This window comes from Phlebotomus papatasi, chromosome 2 (assembly GCF_024763615.1).
Source record: "Phlebotomus papatasi isolate M1 chromosome 2, Ppap_2.1, whole genome shotgun sequence".
In the NCBI taxonomy this organism is placed as follows: Eukaryota; Metazoa; Arthropoda; class Insecta; order Diptera; family Psychodidae; genus Phlebotomus; species Phlebotomus papatasi.
Window position 1 is genome coordinate 9,880,480 of NC_077223.1, and position 17,896 is coordinate 9,898,375.

General features: G+C 33.1%; 2 protein-coding genes across 2 annotated transcripts in view; one reads left to right on the top strand and one right to left on the bottom strand.

Moving 5' to 3' along the window:
* Window positions 1–17,896, top strand: part of LOC129803714 (TWiK family of potassium channels protein 7) — a 120,893-nt gene that overhangs the window by 12,712 nt on the left and 90,285 nt on the right. The gene's annotated exons all lie outside the window — the stretch shown is intronic.
* Window positions 10,689–16,485, bottom strand: LOC129803715 (putative oxidoreductase SadH). The gene is made up of 4 exons (XM_055850470.1): window positions 15,794–16,485; window positions 15,295–15,731; window positions 10,885–11,010; window positions 10,689–10,825 (listed from the first exon to the last, which is right to left on the bottom strand). The coding sequence occupies exons 1-4, from the start codon at window positions 16,151–16,153 to the stop codon at window positions 10,756–10,758; spliced, it is 993 nt and encodes a 330-aa protein (XP_055706445.1). The 5' UTR covers window positions 16,154–16,485; the 3' UTR covers window positions 10,689–10,755.

The window sequence follows — 17,896 nt, forward strand, 5'->3', positions numbered from 1 at the left end:
ACAATTTTAGAAAATTTATTTTCTCCGTTATCCGGATGACTGAGGGTGAACATGACAGATGAAATGATTTTTTGAATTTTTCAATTGTTGGACAGCTGTCATCCATGTATCGAAGTACAGTAGACTCTTCGATATCCGGCTGACTGGGGGACAAAATGACATTTAGGTTTTTTGAATGATCAACGGTTTTTCTATTTTGTGCAGTGTGAATTTATTTTCTGTCTGACAAAGAAAAAGAGAATTTTCTCCATGGTGTGCTTATGTTTCATTTTTTATCACAATTATGTATTAAAAACTTCGATACAATGTTAATAATACTTTAATTCACTCTGGACAAACTTCATGTTTAGTGAAAATAATTTTGAATATATCAACCGCCAGTGTTTGGCAGCTGTCACCCCGATATCGAAGTGCTGGATATCGAAGAGTCTACTGTACTTGATATTGGAGTGTATTTTAATTTCTATTTTTTTTCTCTGAGAAAGAAATTGAGAACAACGATACAAATCTAATTCTGATCTGCGAATTCTGCAACTCTCTGGGAATGCCATATGACAAATTATGTTCGAATCTTAGGAGAGATTTTTCGAAAATGGGATTCTGTTGCCGTGACATTGCCATTTCAGTTCACGTGGAATTGTCAGAAATCATACATATTTTTAGGAGATTTGTGACTATTGAAATGATAATGAATTTTATTAAAGAATCAACCAAAAAGAACTGTATTTGCATAATATCACTAAGAGATTTTATTAAAAATCAAGGAATAGCATTTTCGAACTCTTGTGATATGAGGTGATTATTTTAGTGGTCATTATGAGAAGTTATAAAATTAGGTTAGAATAAAATTTCCATAAGGCAAACTACTCTCCCTTCGAACGTTCATGTCTTCAAATAATATTCCCATACAGGGGAGCTTATATGGCCAAAAACGGGTTTACTCCATCGTATATTACCAAAGGGAAAAACTTTGGAAAAACTTATACGGGCTTCAGACCTAAGACTTAGCCATGTAGCTTAACTCCTCTAATTCCTAATCAGGCACGATTTTTTAGAAAATTGTTGTTTAGGATTGGATTAGAAGGGCAAATGATTCATTAGATTTTGTAAAATTAATTAAATTGGTTGTTATTTAGATTTTTTAGACCTTCGGTAACTGGGCTAAACCTCCAGTCTAAAGCCGGCATTACGTTCAATTAACAAGAATAAAATTACGGGCGTATGAAAAATAGCAAAAATAATTCAGCGTAACATAATAACATAAAGGTTATGTAAGATATATGTTAGTAGAGTTACCCAGCATTGAAAGAAATTTTAATTTTGCTTTTAATGCCTAAGGCACACCTTTGAGATCGGCAAAATTGCGTTAAATCAAAATTCGCGTCCTTTTCTTTCTAAAATTACATTTATTTCACTTTTTCGGACTCAAAATTGGACTGACCTAAATTTAATTTAGTGTGATGTTCCAAAGAAGAAGAAGAAGAGTAAGAAAGAGAAGGACAGATATACGCAGATCTTTAGAGAAAGAAAGGGACACGAAGTTTGATTTCATGAAATTTTACTGATCTAAAGCGTGGACCTAATAGAATATGATTTTAGGTCAGCAATTTAAATACAATTTCATTATCTGATCTCAATTAAATTGAATAATCAGGAATTATGAAAGTTTTTCAATGAAATATCCGAGTTCTTTAAGTGTATCGCAATCCTGATAAATTTTCATCAAAGCTGCATAAAGTTTGTTTAAATGAAGTATCTACAATTTTTCTTTTGACTTGAACTTAATAATTTTCCTGAGATGAAAATCTGATGGTATAAATTAATCATACAACTTCAATCAATTTTAAAATTATGCAACGAAATGTTATTATGCTGTTCTACATAGTGTAATAAATTTAGCAAAGTGCAAACAAAGTAGAAGAGCTTCGAATAGCAATAATTAATGTTGTTCACTTGTGAATTTTCCTCACTCCATTGAATTTACTTGGTAACAGAGAAAAGGACTTTTGAGGAACATTTTTCATCAAATTAAACTTGCTGAAACTTTCCGAAGACACAATTTGTTGATGTGGCGAAGGAAACCACAACATGAGATTTCCATAGTTGTTCTGGTACATTCTTTTTCCACCCTTGGACGCCTCGGTTTTTTCTTTATTTATTTTTTTTTTGTATTTTACCACCCTAGAATTCGGGAGGAAAACCGTCGAGTCTCATTATTTTTCTTCTCACTGCAACTTTCGTTGTGAAAATGTTCAAGAGAGCGAAAAATTATAAGAATTTATTGTATAAACACAGATTCTTAGCCAAAAAAAACTCTTTATTTTTCCACTGAACTTTTTCCCCTATCACTCCCTTTGTTTTTTCACAGTGGGATTTTTTTTTATATATTTCGTGGACGAAATAATTAAAAATACATTTAGATCAATTTGTCTGGGTGGTTTTAATATATTTTGTAATTACAATTCGCAGTTTAAAAAAAAAATATATTTCAAAAATAATTTGCAAGAGAAGAGCTTATAGTCAGGTGTTCAAAGCTTCCGTGGAAAATTCACTCTTTTCATTTATTATGCACCAACAGCCTTGTGCACTTTTTTCCAGTGGAGCAAAATTTATGCCAAGTTTATGTTTTCTCATTTGGAAAACGTAAAAATTTATCAGATGTGCGGAAACCCAAAAGCTGATTAATTTAACTGAATAATGGAAAATGTGTTAAATGCAGGATATTAAACTTTTATTTGTATTAGCATTCGATTTACGGAAAATGAAAATAATTTTATGGAGTATAAAACAATACGAAAAATTTCACTTTGACCTTTTTTCCTTTTTAGTTTCCACGAATCTTTTTGAAAACGTAATACAAAAGTGTGAAGTTTGTTTTAAATTTTATAACATGTTTTAAATAATCATTTAACTAATTAATTATGTTCAATCAATTATCTAAATTAATTCAAATTGATTCCTTTGAAAATTCATTAATTTTTTCGGAATATTTTCTCAACAAGGACATCATGAATCTTCTTATATTATTTTTCTAAAAAAAAAACAAGCCTTTTGTTATACAGAAAAGGTTAAAAAAAGAGTATCACATTGTATTGATTTTCATCCCCAATTGCATTAATGTTGCATGATTCAATTCTGTATGTTGCAATTAAATTGTGATTCAAAATATCGCTGTGATGTTTAATTTTATAGCATGATATGATTTTTCTTGCTCTAATTCGAGGAAACAACTCTTTATGTAATCAATCCATTTAGAACTCTCACCTGCCTCTCAAATTAATCAGCCCAATAATGGGTAAATAATTATACTTACACTTAATTCACTTTTTTTGGAGATCAATAAATAGATAGGTTCTGTGTCGAAATAATAATTAAAAAGATTATTTTAATTTGGTATAGTATTAAAGATTTAAAGACTTACTCTGCTAAGGAATAAAAAAACACTGAAAATGAACATTTTTTCTAAGTGAAACACCGCACTGTGCATTTAAAAGGTTTCTCTGACGTATCAACAAGAAATCGACGTACGTAGTCTCAATGAAGGAGTCAGTTGCACTTCACAATGTTTTATCAATAATTAATCAATAATATTATCAATACTCTTGGAGAATTATTGTTACTTTTTGTAAATAATTCTTCATATATTCAAGCACATGACTTCTTAATAATTTGTCAGTAAAAGTTGTCGATTTTGGAGAAATTTATTGTCGTCGGACAATTACTGAACGAACCGACATGATAACAATTTTTCTACTAGAAAGCGCCTTACAAAAAAATATTTCACTAGGGGAAGGTCGTCTGCCTTCAAACGAAAAATGGAGTTCCAAATTTTAGATTTTTTTTTGAAGAATCCACAAAATGGATTTTATTTTCTACTACACCAAAAAATTTTCTTGTTCATTCAGCGTATATGCTTACCTCATTTAGCACTTACAAGTCCTCAGTTTTTCCTTCTGAGGAAATTAAAAAAGTGATGTCGATTTGTATGAAGGCAGCTGGCATAGTCTGCCTTTAAACGCGAGGCAGCTGCCTTTAAATGTTTTTTTTTTTCACTGAGAATATTGAATCAATAAAACTAAATGGGCTATAAATGATTAGGTTGAAGCCTAACGCACTCACTAAAATCATCACTGCAGTCAAAAGACATTAAACAATAACTTTTTTAACCCACAAAAATTGTGTCATCTGAACCAAAATGTATTAACAGAAATATTAAGCCTGATTAACCTTCTGTGTCACAATGGAAGATTTATTTGTAAAATGATTTTTACTATGAAAAATCACATGATTTGTGGAGCATCAAAATTACAGTTTAGAGCTCATTTTCATTTTTTTTTGATCTACCATCTAGGAAATAGGAGCTAGGCTCTCCATTTTTTGATGATTTGTGAGGATGATGGATAGCTACCTAATAGTTAATAGAATATAATTTATGATTTTGAGAACAACGAAAAAATCGCAACATTTAAAGGCTGCTGCATTTAAAGGCAGACGACTTTCCCCTACATAGAAAAGAAATATTTTGTAAAATTGTTCGTAAATGTTTGTGAATTCTTACTGGAGACCTACAAAATGCTCGCAAATCGTTTAATTCACAAAAAATTTCGTAAAAGTTTGTACTTTTTCACAAATATTGTTCGTAATATGAGCACCTCACGAGTATTTTTGATCTTTTACAAACATTTGTCTGTACATTTTTGTTTGTCTGACAAAACTTTACGAAGAACTGATAAAATTGTACGAAGATTGTTCTGTATGCTTACGATCATCTAGGAACAAATGTTTGTGAAAGAATAAAAATGCTCGTTAGGTGATCATGCTACGAACAATGTTTGTGAACAAAGTACAAACATTTACAAACTTTTCAGTGGGTTATTCGATTTACGAATATTTCGTAGGCCATCAGTAGGAATTCACAAACATTTACAAACAATATTGCGACATATTTTTCCGTGTACACAGTAAAAAAAATTAACAAAATGGAAAAAGTGTTTAATTTAAAATTGTTTAATTTAAAGTTGTTGAATTTCAAGATGTTGAATTTGGAATTGTTGAATTTAAAAATTGTAGAATTTTTATATGTAAATTCAAAAATTGTTGAATTCTGTTTATTGTTGAATTTTCTTTTCATTTCGAAGATTTTGATTTTTTTTTGCCTTTTTAGACATTTTTATTGGTTTTCCTGTACTCGGGTTCCCCCCTAATGTGAAATGATTACATCTGATGCTCGGATCTTCACGATATACTTATTATACATATAAATATTTGATGTTCTATATGACTTTTGCTCAATGAAAAGCATCTCGACTGAAGAATAAGTCTTAATTGGAAAATCAACAATTTTTACACAACTTTTGTTTAAAAATTCAACAACTTTTGTATGAAAATTCAATAACTTTGGTTGAAATACACAAGGCTTCACACTATAATAGTGTTAAAAATTATGATCAAACTATAATAGTGTTAATTTTTGATCATGTGACAGAAAATACCATAAAGTTGTGTATTTTTTCACACTATTATAATATGAAAAACTGTAATCATACTATAATAGTGGTAATTTTTTGAATTTGTCAAACAGTTTTAAATCACGAAACATTGTTGAAAAATTTTTATGATAATAACAGTGAGAAATTTTACACAGATCGCAATATTTCACACTATTATATTGTTAAAATTTTGCACATTTTCAAATTAAACAACATTGTTGAAAATTTTTCAACTATAATAGTGGTAATTTTCAATCACGTGACAATAAATTACCAAAATGTTGTGCATTTTTTAAACATTTTAAAATTAAACAACTAAAATGGTCGACTTTGCACTATTATAGTAGTAAAATTTTACACATTTTTTTACTGTGTAGAATTTCTTTAAAATAAATATTTCAAAAATTATTTTTTTACGAAATTATTTCATTCAACTCAAGGTCTGAAATATAAACACTTAGGGCAACTGTACCAAATTTCGGCACAGTTGCATGCAAGTGCCAAAGTCTTAAGTTTGAAATATAATATTTTTACTACAAAATTGAATTTTTTTGTTACTTCTTGTTAAAGAGTGTTGCTCGGTAATTTGAGGAACTAAAAAGTAGCCGAAATTACAGGCTGGTCGGAATTGGGTAAACTTACCTTATCTGGTGAAAACGGATGAAGACCTTTTTTCGCTTCTTTCAATTTTTATTTGCTACAACGTTTCGGGAATACCATGCCCCCTTCATCAGGTCTACAAAACGTTTTGAACAATTTGATTACACCTTTTATAACAATTTTTTTTTACATTTTCAAAGGAAACTTACATAGAATAATTAAGGAAGAAACACGTAAGTTACATATCGTTACACTTGACTTGCATTTAGCTCTACAGACCAATTGTGAAGCTAAAATACAGTTACGATTCCGGAAGTAGGGTAGAACGGGTAGAACCTATAAACCTTTCGCAACCACCCTCAATTTACTTTCAGATTATTTATTTAGAAGGGACGATGAGATAAGTCCTGGCACAGAAAAACACCGGAATTCCTCTAGCAGACGTTTATTTATCTTTTTTAATCATAATCCTCAAGAAGGAGGGATCCTCAATGTATCTGTGGACCGATGTATCCAGTGCGCTATGGGGGCTCTCTATTGTTCCTCTGCATCTTCCTCTTTGTGCTCCAGAAGTGATAACGGGGCAAAAGATCGCCACATTCCTTATCTAACTTTTAAATATTTAAGTATTTTTCATGCATGAAAAATGCTTAATTCTAATTTCTGTTAGAACTATCTTTTTTAAATCACAACAGATTTCTTTAGTGATGGAGACTTTTCTCGAAGTTTTCAGCCTTGTATTATTGAGAAAACAAAAAAATAGCTACTACAGTAAAGTTTGAAATATCGGACAACTCGGAATTCCGGATAAATCAGTTTGGATTTTTATAAAATAGTAATAATTTGTTAACAATAATGCAATTCTAGAGAATACTTTGGATTTGATTTTTTAAATAAAGTTTTATGGCTGACAGAATTCTAAATAAGTGGTGTCCGGAATTTCCGGTTGTCCGGTATTTCAAACTTTACTCTAGTGGTTATTTTTTATTAGGAATTTTTGTGGTATTGAGGGAGTTCGAATTTCATTTCGTTAAGCCCAACATGCACATAATTCCACAGACCAGATGCAATGGCAATTGGACCACTAGATCATGATGATGTACATCTAATAATTACGATTACGAGAAAGCCTAGTTACTTTAAGGAACATTTTGCTAACAAGGAAACAAGTTCCTGGTACAATTTACTTCGTGGATCTCAGAAAAATTTCTAAAGTTGGTCAGGTAGAGGGTATCTTAAGGTCTTCAGGAGCGCAAAAGAGATCCTAAAGATTCTTCGGAAACCCTTGCAGAAGTTCTAAAGAAAAAATGTAGGAATATTTTCGGAAGATTTAGGATGTTAGAGCTTTGGAGGAATTTTTAGAATTTTGGAAGAAACGTTTCCGGAAGATTCACCATGTTAGGAGTTTCCGGAAAGGTGGTTTTTAAATTACAGCTCGTGCTTTCGAGCACTCTGCGAATGTCCCTTGGCCCTTATGTTAATCACATCGAAAAAAAAATGTGTAAAGCCTCAAAAGCGAGCTGTGAGGTGAAAGCGTGGTAAAAAAATCAGCAACAAAAATATTATTCGCGTACGACATAAAAGGGTTGATTATATTTGTGGGGATCACGGCAACACGCCATTTCAATCAATTTCAGAATTGTGAAATTCCATTCTTCTCGTAACATCACCCACCTGAGTTTATTCAAATGCTCCCCCTTGGGAAAAATGAAATGTCGTGAAGCAAAAAGGGACATCACACCTTTCACAGGCTTAAATTGGTGGTTTTTGTCTCCCCCGCTTTACCATACTTATGCTCCTTCTCCCCAGAAAGTTTTCATTTGCTAATGAAGTGTTTTTGGGGGGAAGCTTTTTGGGAAAAGCAAAAGCTCTTCTCTGAAATAGAAGAAACTTAGGGGAAAAAAATTTCATATCAAGTTGAGAGCGTCCTTTTAGACTTATTTGAAGATTTTAGCACACAAAAAATCTCCAATAAAATTTAATTCAGTGAAATTCGCATGATGTACGTCCACGATGCTTTTAAAAATATCAAATAAATAAAAATATAAATAAATATAAATGTATGAGAAGGGAAAAAAGAGATTTTAAATCTCTATGATCTTTTTTTTTCACTTCATGACCCCTTTTCAATAGAAGAAATTGGTAAAAAATAGAAAAATTAAATAAAAAAAAAAATGAATATAATACTCCACAAACTAGTTGAATGCATATTTTTAATTCATACTTATTTAAAATAAATTGAAAACCTCATTCAATTCAATTGACATTAAAGTCAATTGCCATTAATTTCAAGTATTAATTAAAAAAAGGTGAAATTAAATGATGTGGAATATTTGATAAAAAGTATAATTATATAAGTCATTATTTGATTATTATGTTGATTACATACTAAAAATGCCTGAAGTATTTTTGTAATGTGATTTTTTTCGTGTTTTGAAGAGACGAATCATTTTTGTTTTTTACTACATTTTTGCTCGAATTCCAGAGATAGAGCAATCTGTATTATTCGATGCTGACCAAAAAGCCGAATGTCAAAATTCCGAAGGCCAAAATTTCGAATGGTAAAACTCCTTAAAGGGAGGTTCTATTCCTGATACCGAGGATAAGGTGTAGAATAATTTTAGCGTTCCGGATACTGGCTTTTTTGGATTTTGGCTTTCCGGATTTTGGCTTTCAGGACTTTAGCTTTTGCGATATTTAGCCTTTCGGGATTTTGACTTTCCGGATTTTAGCTTTTGATTTCAGGATTTTAGCTTTTGGGATATCGGCTTTTCTGATTTTGGTTTTCGTGATTTTAGCTTTGGGGATTTTAGCTTTCGGGATATTGGGTTTTTCGGGATTTTTGTTTTCGGGGTATTCACTTTCGGATTTTGGCTTGGGATTTTAGCTCTTCTGGATTTTAGTTTTCGGTATTTGGGCTTATTAGGAATTTATCTTTTGGAATTTTCAATTTTTGGAACTTTATCTTTCGGGATTTTTGGCTTTTCAAGATTTTGACTCTTTGGGATTTTGGCTTTCGAAATTTTGATGTTTAGCATTTTGGCTTTCGGGACTTTAGCTTTCGGGATTTTAACCTTTTGAGTTTTACTTTTTGGAATATTGGATTTAGAAATTTTGAGTTTTCGGGATTTTAGCTTTTCAGAATTTTCGCTTTCACGATTTTTGCTTTCGGGACTTTAGATTTCGGGATTTTAACTTGCGGGATTTTGACTTTCCGGATTTTAGCATTTCAGGATTTTAGCTTTTGGGATATTGGCTTTCCTGATTTTGGTTTTCGTGATTTTAGCTTTAGGTATATTTGGCTTTTCGGGATTTTGGTTTTCGGGATATTCGCTTTCAGGATTCTGGCTTATTGGGATTTTAACTTTTCTAGATTTTAGCTTTCGGGATTTGGGGATATTGGGATTTTAGCTTATCAGGATTTTGGCTCTGCGGATTTTGGCTTTCGGGACTTTAGCTTTCTGGATATTTAGCTTTTCGGTATTTTGGCTCTCTGGATTTTAGCTTTCGGGATTATGTCTTTCCGGATTTTAAGTTTCGGGATTTGGGCTTATTGGGATTTTAACTTTACAGGATTTTGGCTTACCGGATTTTGCTTTTTGGGATTTTGGCTTTAGCTTGCGGGATTTTAGCTTTTGGAGTTTTACTTTTTGGAATTCTAGATTACGAAATTTTGAATTTTCGAGATTTTAGCTTTTCGGAGTTTTCGCTTTTGGTACTTCACCTTTCGGGATTTTAGCTTTCGGGATTTTGGCTTTCGTGATTTCAGATTTTGGAATTTTGATTTCTAGTGATTATGACTTTCAGGATATTGGCTCTACGGGATTTTAGCTTTACGGGAGTTTGCCTAAATATATAGTTCTATGCTTAAAAATACCCACTTTTCACCTTCCATGGCCAGATCTTCAGGTCCAGGCGACCGTATTTGCCAGTGACCTTGAGTAATTCCATATTAAATTTCAATTTTGATAATGGTAAACAAATCCTGTGACCGTTTTTGGACCGAATTTGGATTCATTAGAAAGGTCCTCAAAACCCAGATAAAACTAATCTACTCGATCGGTATGTGTTCGAGCATTTCGTAAAGCTGTTACTCTTTCTCTTTTCTATTTAATAATGTGCTTTCTGTGTTCTAGGGAGACAATTTATCTATAGATTTTTTTTTAGAAAAAAAAACGCTGTGAAAAGTGCCCGCTGAGTTCGATGATGCACCAAGTTCGTTGCGAGGCGAACCAGTAAATTTGTGACAAATTACATGTCATTCTTGTTCAATTTGCATATAGCCATTGAGGCAAATTGAGTGTCTCTCTTGGGGCACATTTGAGTCCATCCCCAGATGATCCACTGGGGTGGCCCGAGAGTTCATCCCTTTGGTGTTAGGGGATGAAAAGGCAAATGGAAGTGTAATAGTAAATTAATTGAATTTCATCCAGAATATCGTGTATAGAGCTACTCTCTGGAATCTCATCTCCAGAACACGATGCTGAGCATATTCATAAAATGGAATTAATCTTTGCAATATCTCATACTTCATCGCAGTCTCTCCTGCCAGAGACACCAATTCATTCAGCTTTTATGCTGGTAATTGTTGCTCTTATCCCTTTCTTTTCTACCTTTATTGTACATTTTGTTTGTGCAAATGCTATCATTCAGATCATTCAGATTTTTAGGGAAAGTTTTTCCTCTGTCCAAAGACCATCCTATAGAATCTCCTTATGATGTTTGGAGTAAATATTCTGAGAAGAAGGATAGTGTAAAGAGGATGATGTAGAAATCACTTTTGTGAATAACTCACCCCATAAAGTTCATCAGGAAGTAAAATCCACCTGGAATGGAAATATTTCTCCTTTCCCATTTTATCCCATTTACAACTGAAGTAGCAACATCTGAAGGTGTATTCAGGAACATTTTTCCTGTAAGACTAAATTTGAGAAAAAAATCACTATCAGTTCAGTTTGATGGTTTTCTTCAAAATTTAAAGTGCTCCAAATGGATAATTAAAAAAATATGAGCAAATTGGCGTTTCAATTTACTGCATAGTCGCGAGAAATTTACATAAATGCTGCTATATACGAATTCATATCCTTTTGATGGATGTTTTAATCAGGATTTCATCAGTGATTCACTCATTTACAATTTATCATGTACCAAGGGTTAAATTGCCCAAGTGGCATATTTTATTCAAATATTCTCTAACTATTTCAAAAGTGCATTCTCGTTAATTATTAAAATTCATCTCTGGCGGTTTCGCCCATTTGTAGCAGGAAAATTATATAACCATTTAGAGAGATAATTTTCGATTTTAGAAATTTTTCTTTCTACAAGAAATTGCAAATTTCATGAAATTATATCGTTTACTGATTAATAGGGCATCTTCCGATTTTCAATATTTCATTTTGATCTCAATTTCCATTTATGTATGTGATTCAGGCAAAACCGTATTCTTTTTTTCGTATTAAGGGGAAAGTGTCAATTAGGCCAAAACTTAGCTGTTTTTCCGCGATTTTTTTTTGAGGATAAGGAAATGACCAAACTTCTTGAAATTTTTGGTATATCTTTATACATATATAAAGTACTTAAATAAATTTTTTAAAGAAAAAATATTGTAAAATGGCGGACTTATGCATAATCGAATGGAGCGTCTTATGGCAGTGCTCCCGGTTTTGCGGGAAATCTGCAGCTAGTAATTTTTGCCTGAAAAAAATCTCGGAACGGCTGATGTCGGCATTTTACACACCAGGAGGGGAATACTGTAATGCTCTGGCAATGTCATATGACAAATAGGGTTTAAATCTCACGAGATCTTTTTCGAAAATGCGATTCTGTAGCCGTAGCATTGACATTTCAGCTCACGTGACATTATCAGAAGTCACATATTTGAGATTTCTGGTAATTCAAATGACAATAAATTTAGTTAAATATATCAACCAAGACGTACTGTATTTTCATAAAATCATCAAGTAAAGGGATATCATTAAAAATTCAATGAATTGCATTTTCGAACTCATATGATATGACAAAAAAAGCTCGAATGGCATTGTCACGTTTCGAACTCACGCGTGACAATGCCATGAAAATTACAGAATTCCCCTACAGAATGCAGAAGAAAAACCAGGCCAGAAGTGTAATTTCGAAACAGTGAATTCGAAATAGTAAACTCGATGAAATAGCGGAATTACCCAGGCGAACGTTGGGCAGATCCTCGAGACAAACGGTTCTTCATAAAGAAGAAAAGTCGATTCCTGAACTGACAACCGGAATACATTGAGGCGCTACATAAAAGAAAGGATAGCGTCGAAACGCAACGGCTATCAAACGCATCCCTAGGGAAAGACTCAGCAAGGAAACCTTTTAGTGCAGACAAACGATATTGTAAAGAGATGGGAAGAGTTGTTCCGGGATCTGTTGTACGCGAGCGATGATGTATCGGGGCAGGATATATACATATCATTATACAACTTCGGTATCAGATAGACTTAAGATCCTGGCGTTTAAATTCAACATAAACAAAAGATTATCATATAGCCAAATAGGGTTAACTTTTACAATTCGGGGTGTTTCTCTTACTTTTCCAAGTGTTTTAGTAGCATTTTGGTAAGCTGAATAAATAAAATTGAAGCTTAGGGGAAACTGGGGCACCACCAAGCACGGGGTAGTACCAAACACTGCGATTTTTTAATCAGATATTTGACATCTGAGGACGGCCTATAGGAACTTATAGGCACTATAGGGATGCTTGTCCATTGAAGAAATGGTCGAGATCAGGGGCATGACGATCCCTATGTTTTTCATATGTTTCTAGCGTGCCGAAAAAACTTTGGAGTTTATTCGGTGTTTTCTGTCATTGTGGAACGAATTAGCAAAAAATATAAATACAAAATAAAAGGCAATTTAATATGGAATGGGCATCCGAAAACCCCAAATTGGCAACCTACGTAGTTTCGGAGATATTTCGTGAAATGTGTACGAAAACAGGGAAAATTTTATACTAAAACTGGTCGCATTTTTTAGAGCTAATGTCACCCTCCTGGTCGAGATAGTCCAAGTAGTTTAGAAACAAAAATTAGTGTTTTGTGCTACCCCGTGTTTGTTGGTGCCCCAGTTTCCCTTATGTAGTAAACAGAATGTAGGGAACCGACGACGTTTATATTAACTCTAAGAGAAAATCCGCTGAGCGTCGGATGGGAGGACGTTCAGTCCAGAATAAACATTCCTTTTCTTCCCGATGCTCTACTCTTAGTCTTGTAAACGTAGTACTAAAAACCACGAAAATCAGTTTTTTTTTCCTAATATTGCCTAATGTCGCAGATTAATTTTTTTTTAATGATTTTTATAATTTATTAGAGATTTTTGACATAGGGGAAAGTACTCTCCCTTCGAACTTCCATACCTTCGAATATTGTGATTTTTTTTAAATGATTTTCCTAAGAGACTTACACATAATTATTAATATTGAATATTTGATAGAAATATGTAAGTCTTTTAGGAAAAGTAAAAGACAATTTAGGGGAAACTGGGGTACCACCAAACACGGGGTAGCACCAAACACTAATTTTTATTTTTCAACTACTTGGACTATCTCGACCATTTCTTCAGTGTACTGGACAAGCATCCATATAATGCCTATAAATTTCTGTAAGTCTTATCCTCTGAAGTCGAATTTAAAAAATCGCAGTGTTTGGCGGTACCCCATGTTTGGTGGTGCCCCAGTTTCCCCTACATTATTCAAAGGTATGAACGGTCGAAGGGAGAATATTTTAGCCAACTTCCCTCAGGCTAAATCAAAAGAACTTTGCTATTTCACTTCACTGGTTTAAGACCGAATTAATAAAATGGATTAGTGTTATGAAAAACCATTAAACAAAAATATTAAGCTTTTATAACTCTACGAAGAAGCACAGAAAAGTAAGTGTACCATGTAAAAAATGACATTTTAAAAGTTAAATGTGGTGCAAATAGAGCTATTCTTCTTTGGATTATTTTATGGAATACAAATTATAAAGTACAAATTAGATCAGTTTTTGTGTTGATTCTTAATTAGTGCTATTACTTAAAAAGAAAAAAATGAAACGACATTGTCAATTGCGTCAGTTAAATGTTACTCCCTCCGTCCCAAAAAAAAGTCGTACATTTGGAAGAAAATCACTAGGAAGAGGCGGTGTAAAGTAAAAATGTTGTGTATTGTAAATATCCTATGTACATACTATTCTACATCTTCAGTGGTAACATGAAGGTTCATCCACGATGGTAAGATAAGAAAAGGGAGTCTTAAGACTTCATTCTTTTGAATATTTTCAGTAATATTTAAGTACTAAACGGTTTATTGATAGTGACACTCCGATATCCTGCATTTCGATATCCGGCTGACAGCTGCCAAACACTGACGGTTGATGAATTCAAACTTTTTGTTTACTAAGTTATGAAGCAAGAATTAAAATGTTGTTTTCACTTTATCAGAGCCTTTAATACTTAATTGTCGTACAAAATGAAACATAAGCGCACCAGAAAGAAAATTCTGTTGATTTTCGACAGAAAAGAAATTCACACAGCGCAAAATTGAAAAACCGTTGACCAGATTTAAAAAACCTAAATGTCATTTTGTCCCTCCGTCAGCCGGATATCGGAGAGAGCTGTGTAACAGTTTTTCAAAGTCAAAAGTTAAAAAGGCCCTAGGGAGCGCATTTATCAATTAAATGGTGTAACGTTTAGACTCATTGGAAAGGTCTTAAAATTTCGGAGAATTCTAAATCGGTTCCAATCAGTTAGGCGCCGGCAATGAACCAATCATGAACCGATAAATAGGGTGAAAGGAACACCTATTGATACTTTAAGAATTTATCATGGTAGATTACAGAAAAAAACATCAAATTACTTACATTTTATCAAAATAAATTAAATAAATTTCATCATTTTGACAAAAGTGTCTATAAAGGTTCCCTCACGAAAAGATATTCTTTCGACCCTAATTATTGCTTGAAAGTCCATTCTATTACTCTTCAGACGTTTTGGATAATCTTTTAATTCATGAATAGGTTCAAACTTATTTAGATCCGGTAAATGGTAAATGATGAGAAAGTAATTTTGAGATATAACATCTAATTCACTAGTTTGAGTATTTTGCAAATCATGGGACGCCTTGCCATCCCTTTTTTTTTAATATATAAAATTTTTGACTTACAAATCCTTTTGTATTGTATCAACTTACTTTAGATTTAGACTTTCCGTGTAGTCCGTGAGCTCTTTTCTGGTTGAGGTGTAAAAAGGAAAAGCACATGTGGTTTTGATACCATCCTCCCATCCATTGATAAGTATCTCTTGATTGAGGCAGGTCATGAATCCTCGGAGAGCAAACATGGTAAGTCCGTAGACCGTTTTTGAGATTGGGGAAAGTCCAAAAGCTGCCGAAATGGCCACAATATGACCCTTCTTCATTTTGACCATATCTTCGAGAAAGAGTTTTGTAATTTTAACCACTGAGGTCACATTGACGGTTACAACTCTATCAATTTGCTCTGGAGTAGCATTACTAAGAGTCAGGATTGCAAGGAGTCCAGCATTGTTAATCAGAATATCAACATATCCAAAATCTTTCAATATTTCTTCACGAAGTTGTTTAACAGCTTCAAAATCCGCTACGTCAAGCTGCAAGAAGTGTTTAAGGTTTTACAAATTAATCGGGAAATATTGCAAGAATATACTAAAACCTTATAGGCCCTTGCTTCTCCCCCTATGTTCCGGATATCCTCAGCTGTTTTTTCCGCTTCATGGAAATTTATGTCCGCCACGATGATTTTACACTTTTCCCTACATAGTTTCAGGCAAATCTCCCGACCTATTCCATTTGCTGCACCTGTCACTAAAACAACCTGTCCTTCGATACTTTTTGGACTACATCGCATTCGAAAAATTCCACAAACTGTTAATAAGAATCCAGACACGCATGATAAGTTGAATAATACGGAATGATATATAGTCAGCCAAAGACGAGTCTTTAATGTTATCCCATCTGCTTCTGATGCAAGATATTTAGTAGTTTCACTCTCAAAGATTCTCGTTGTGTCCATTGTGTGGTTCCGAAACTCAAAATTCGCGATCTAATATCGTCAAACAATGAATGAGTACTGAAGACTTCACAGACGTTCTCAAAGTTCTGTATTCTCGTTTCTGGGAATATTTTGAGTTGAAAAATAATGCAACACACAATACATTTACACATAACGCCAGACATCACGGAATATATTTGATAAATAAGAAAAATAAATAAGAAAATAAAAATGAGTGCCAAAGCGTTCCATACTTTGCAAAATGCTCAATCTCCTGATTTCGATGCTATCCCTTATCGATTCTCTACGGATTTGAACCGCTTCATACATCAAAGATTGCTTAAAACAGTTTAGGAGTAGTAGGGGAGACTGAGGCAGAATTAGCCACGCATGGTATTAGACAGTGGGATGCTATACTGTGCCTTAGAAGGAATATTGAAGAAACCACTACACTCAATACCGGTATTATGCACATTTTCGGGATCGAAAAAAAAGCGCAAAATGGCATTACGCATCGAGAAAATTTGCATACCCGCAGGGGCTTTGTTTTGAGTAAATCAGCCGTAGAACGAATTTCACGCGGAGTAAAAGTAGTTCAAACAAAAAGATTCAACTGTTTAAAAGAAATACATTATGTAACTTATTTTGTAATTTATTTTAAATGTAATATATTTTGATGTTTATTCGGTTTCAAAAGGTTCTTGCACACCCCTGATTTAAGGACATTTCAAAAATTATTTTATAAATCAGCTGCTAATAGTAGGCAATGCATATCAAATTCAAATCAAATTCTTTCATTCCGTTTTCACTTAAGTCGGAATTCACAGTTGTTCATATATGACAATTGCATTCAGTAATCATTTTTAATTATTTTCTCAATCAAAAAAAGTTAAAAAGACTTCAGAAAGTGTATTTTCAACCAATTCAGTTAAGCGTTTCTTCATGATAAGCCTTCAAACATAAAATCAGCGATAGATTTTATCGTTTTTACCCTGAAACCTGAAAATTACTTACTTTAGATCGGAGATATAAATTTTTGAATTAAAAAAAACGTAAAAAAAACTCAAAATGTGTTAGCACTAGTTTGCCCCCAACGGTTAGACCCTCCGTTGGTATTTGAATTGCCATCACAGATGCCTTTCGGAGCGGCACCGATTTTTCCTAAGAGCGTTCCTAGTGCTAACATGTGAGTTACCCCTTAAGGCTCAAATAGACACAGGCTGATCCTCGGCAGTATTTAGCTTTTAAAATTCGATAATAAAGGATTAGGTAAAGGAAATTTATGGAAAGGACCTCTAACTGATGATCCTAAGTCCTAAGTGAATGACAGTTTGCAATAAATCTTTATTGTTAAATTTTGCAGGCTAAATATTCTTGAGGATCAGCCTGAGTTTATTTAGGCCCTTATGGAGGGGTATCGTAGAGAGGATTAGTATTGAGAAGTTAATTCATGTTGGATCGTCGTAGGGGATGTATCGTTAGGAGGAACGCTAAGGGTTCTAAAGAAACCTCTAGCGGCCAAGGTGGTCATCCACGTAATTGTCTTACGGGCTCTGTCCTTGCTGATTTCCTGAGAGATTTAACAAATGCATTTAAAAAAAAATGCAATACCGTAATGAATGGATTTCAGACCCTACTCTCTAATAAGTTTTGGTACTCTTGTCTCAGAGACCTACAAAAGTTTAATTTTGTCTCACAGAGATTTTTGCTAATTTTTAGACAAAAGAAATGTTTATTCTTTTTTTTTTATAAATATTCAATGAG

What these genes read in the sequence shown, in the direction of transcription:
- LOC129803715 (XM_055850470.1), bottom strand. Translation starts at nt 16,153, where the DNA reads ATGGACACAACGAGAATCTTTGAGAGTGAAACTACTAAATATCTTGCA. An exon ending in GAGAAGCAAGGGCCTATAAG is followed by an intron (nt 15,732 to 15,793) that starts GTTTTAGTATAT and finishes CACTTCTTGCAG; the next exon opens with CTTGACGTAGCGGATTTTGA. An exon ending in TTCCTGATGAACTTTATGGG is followed by an intron (nt 10,826 to 10,884) that starts GTGAGTTATTCA and finishes CCTTCTTCTCAG; the next exon opens with AATATTTACTCCAAACATCA.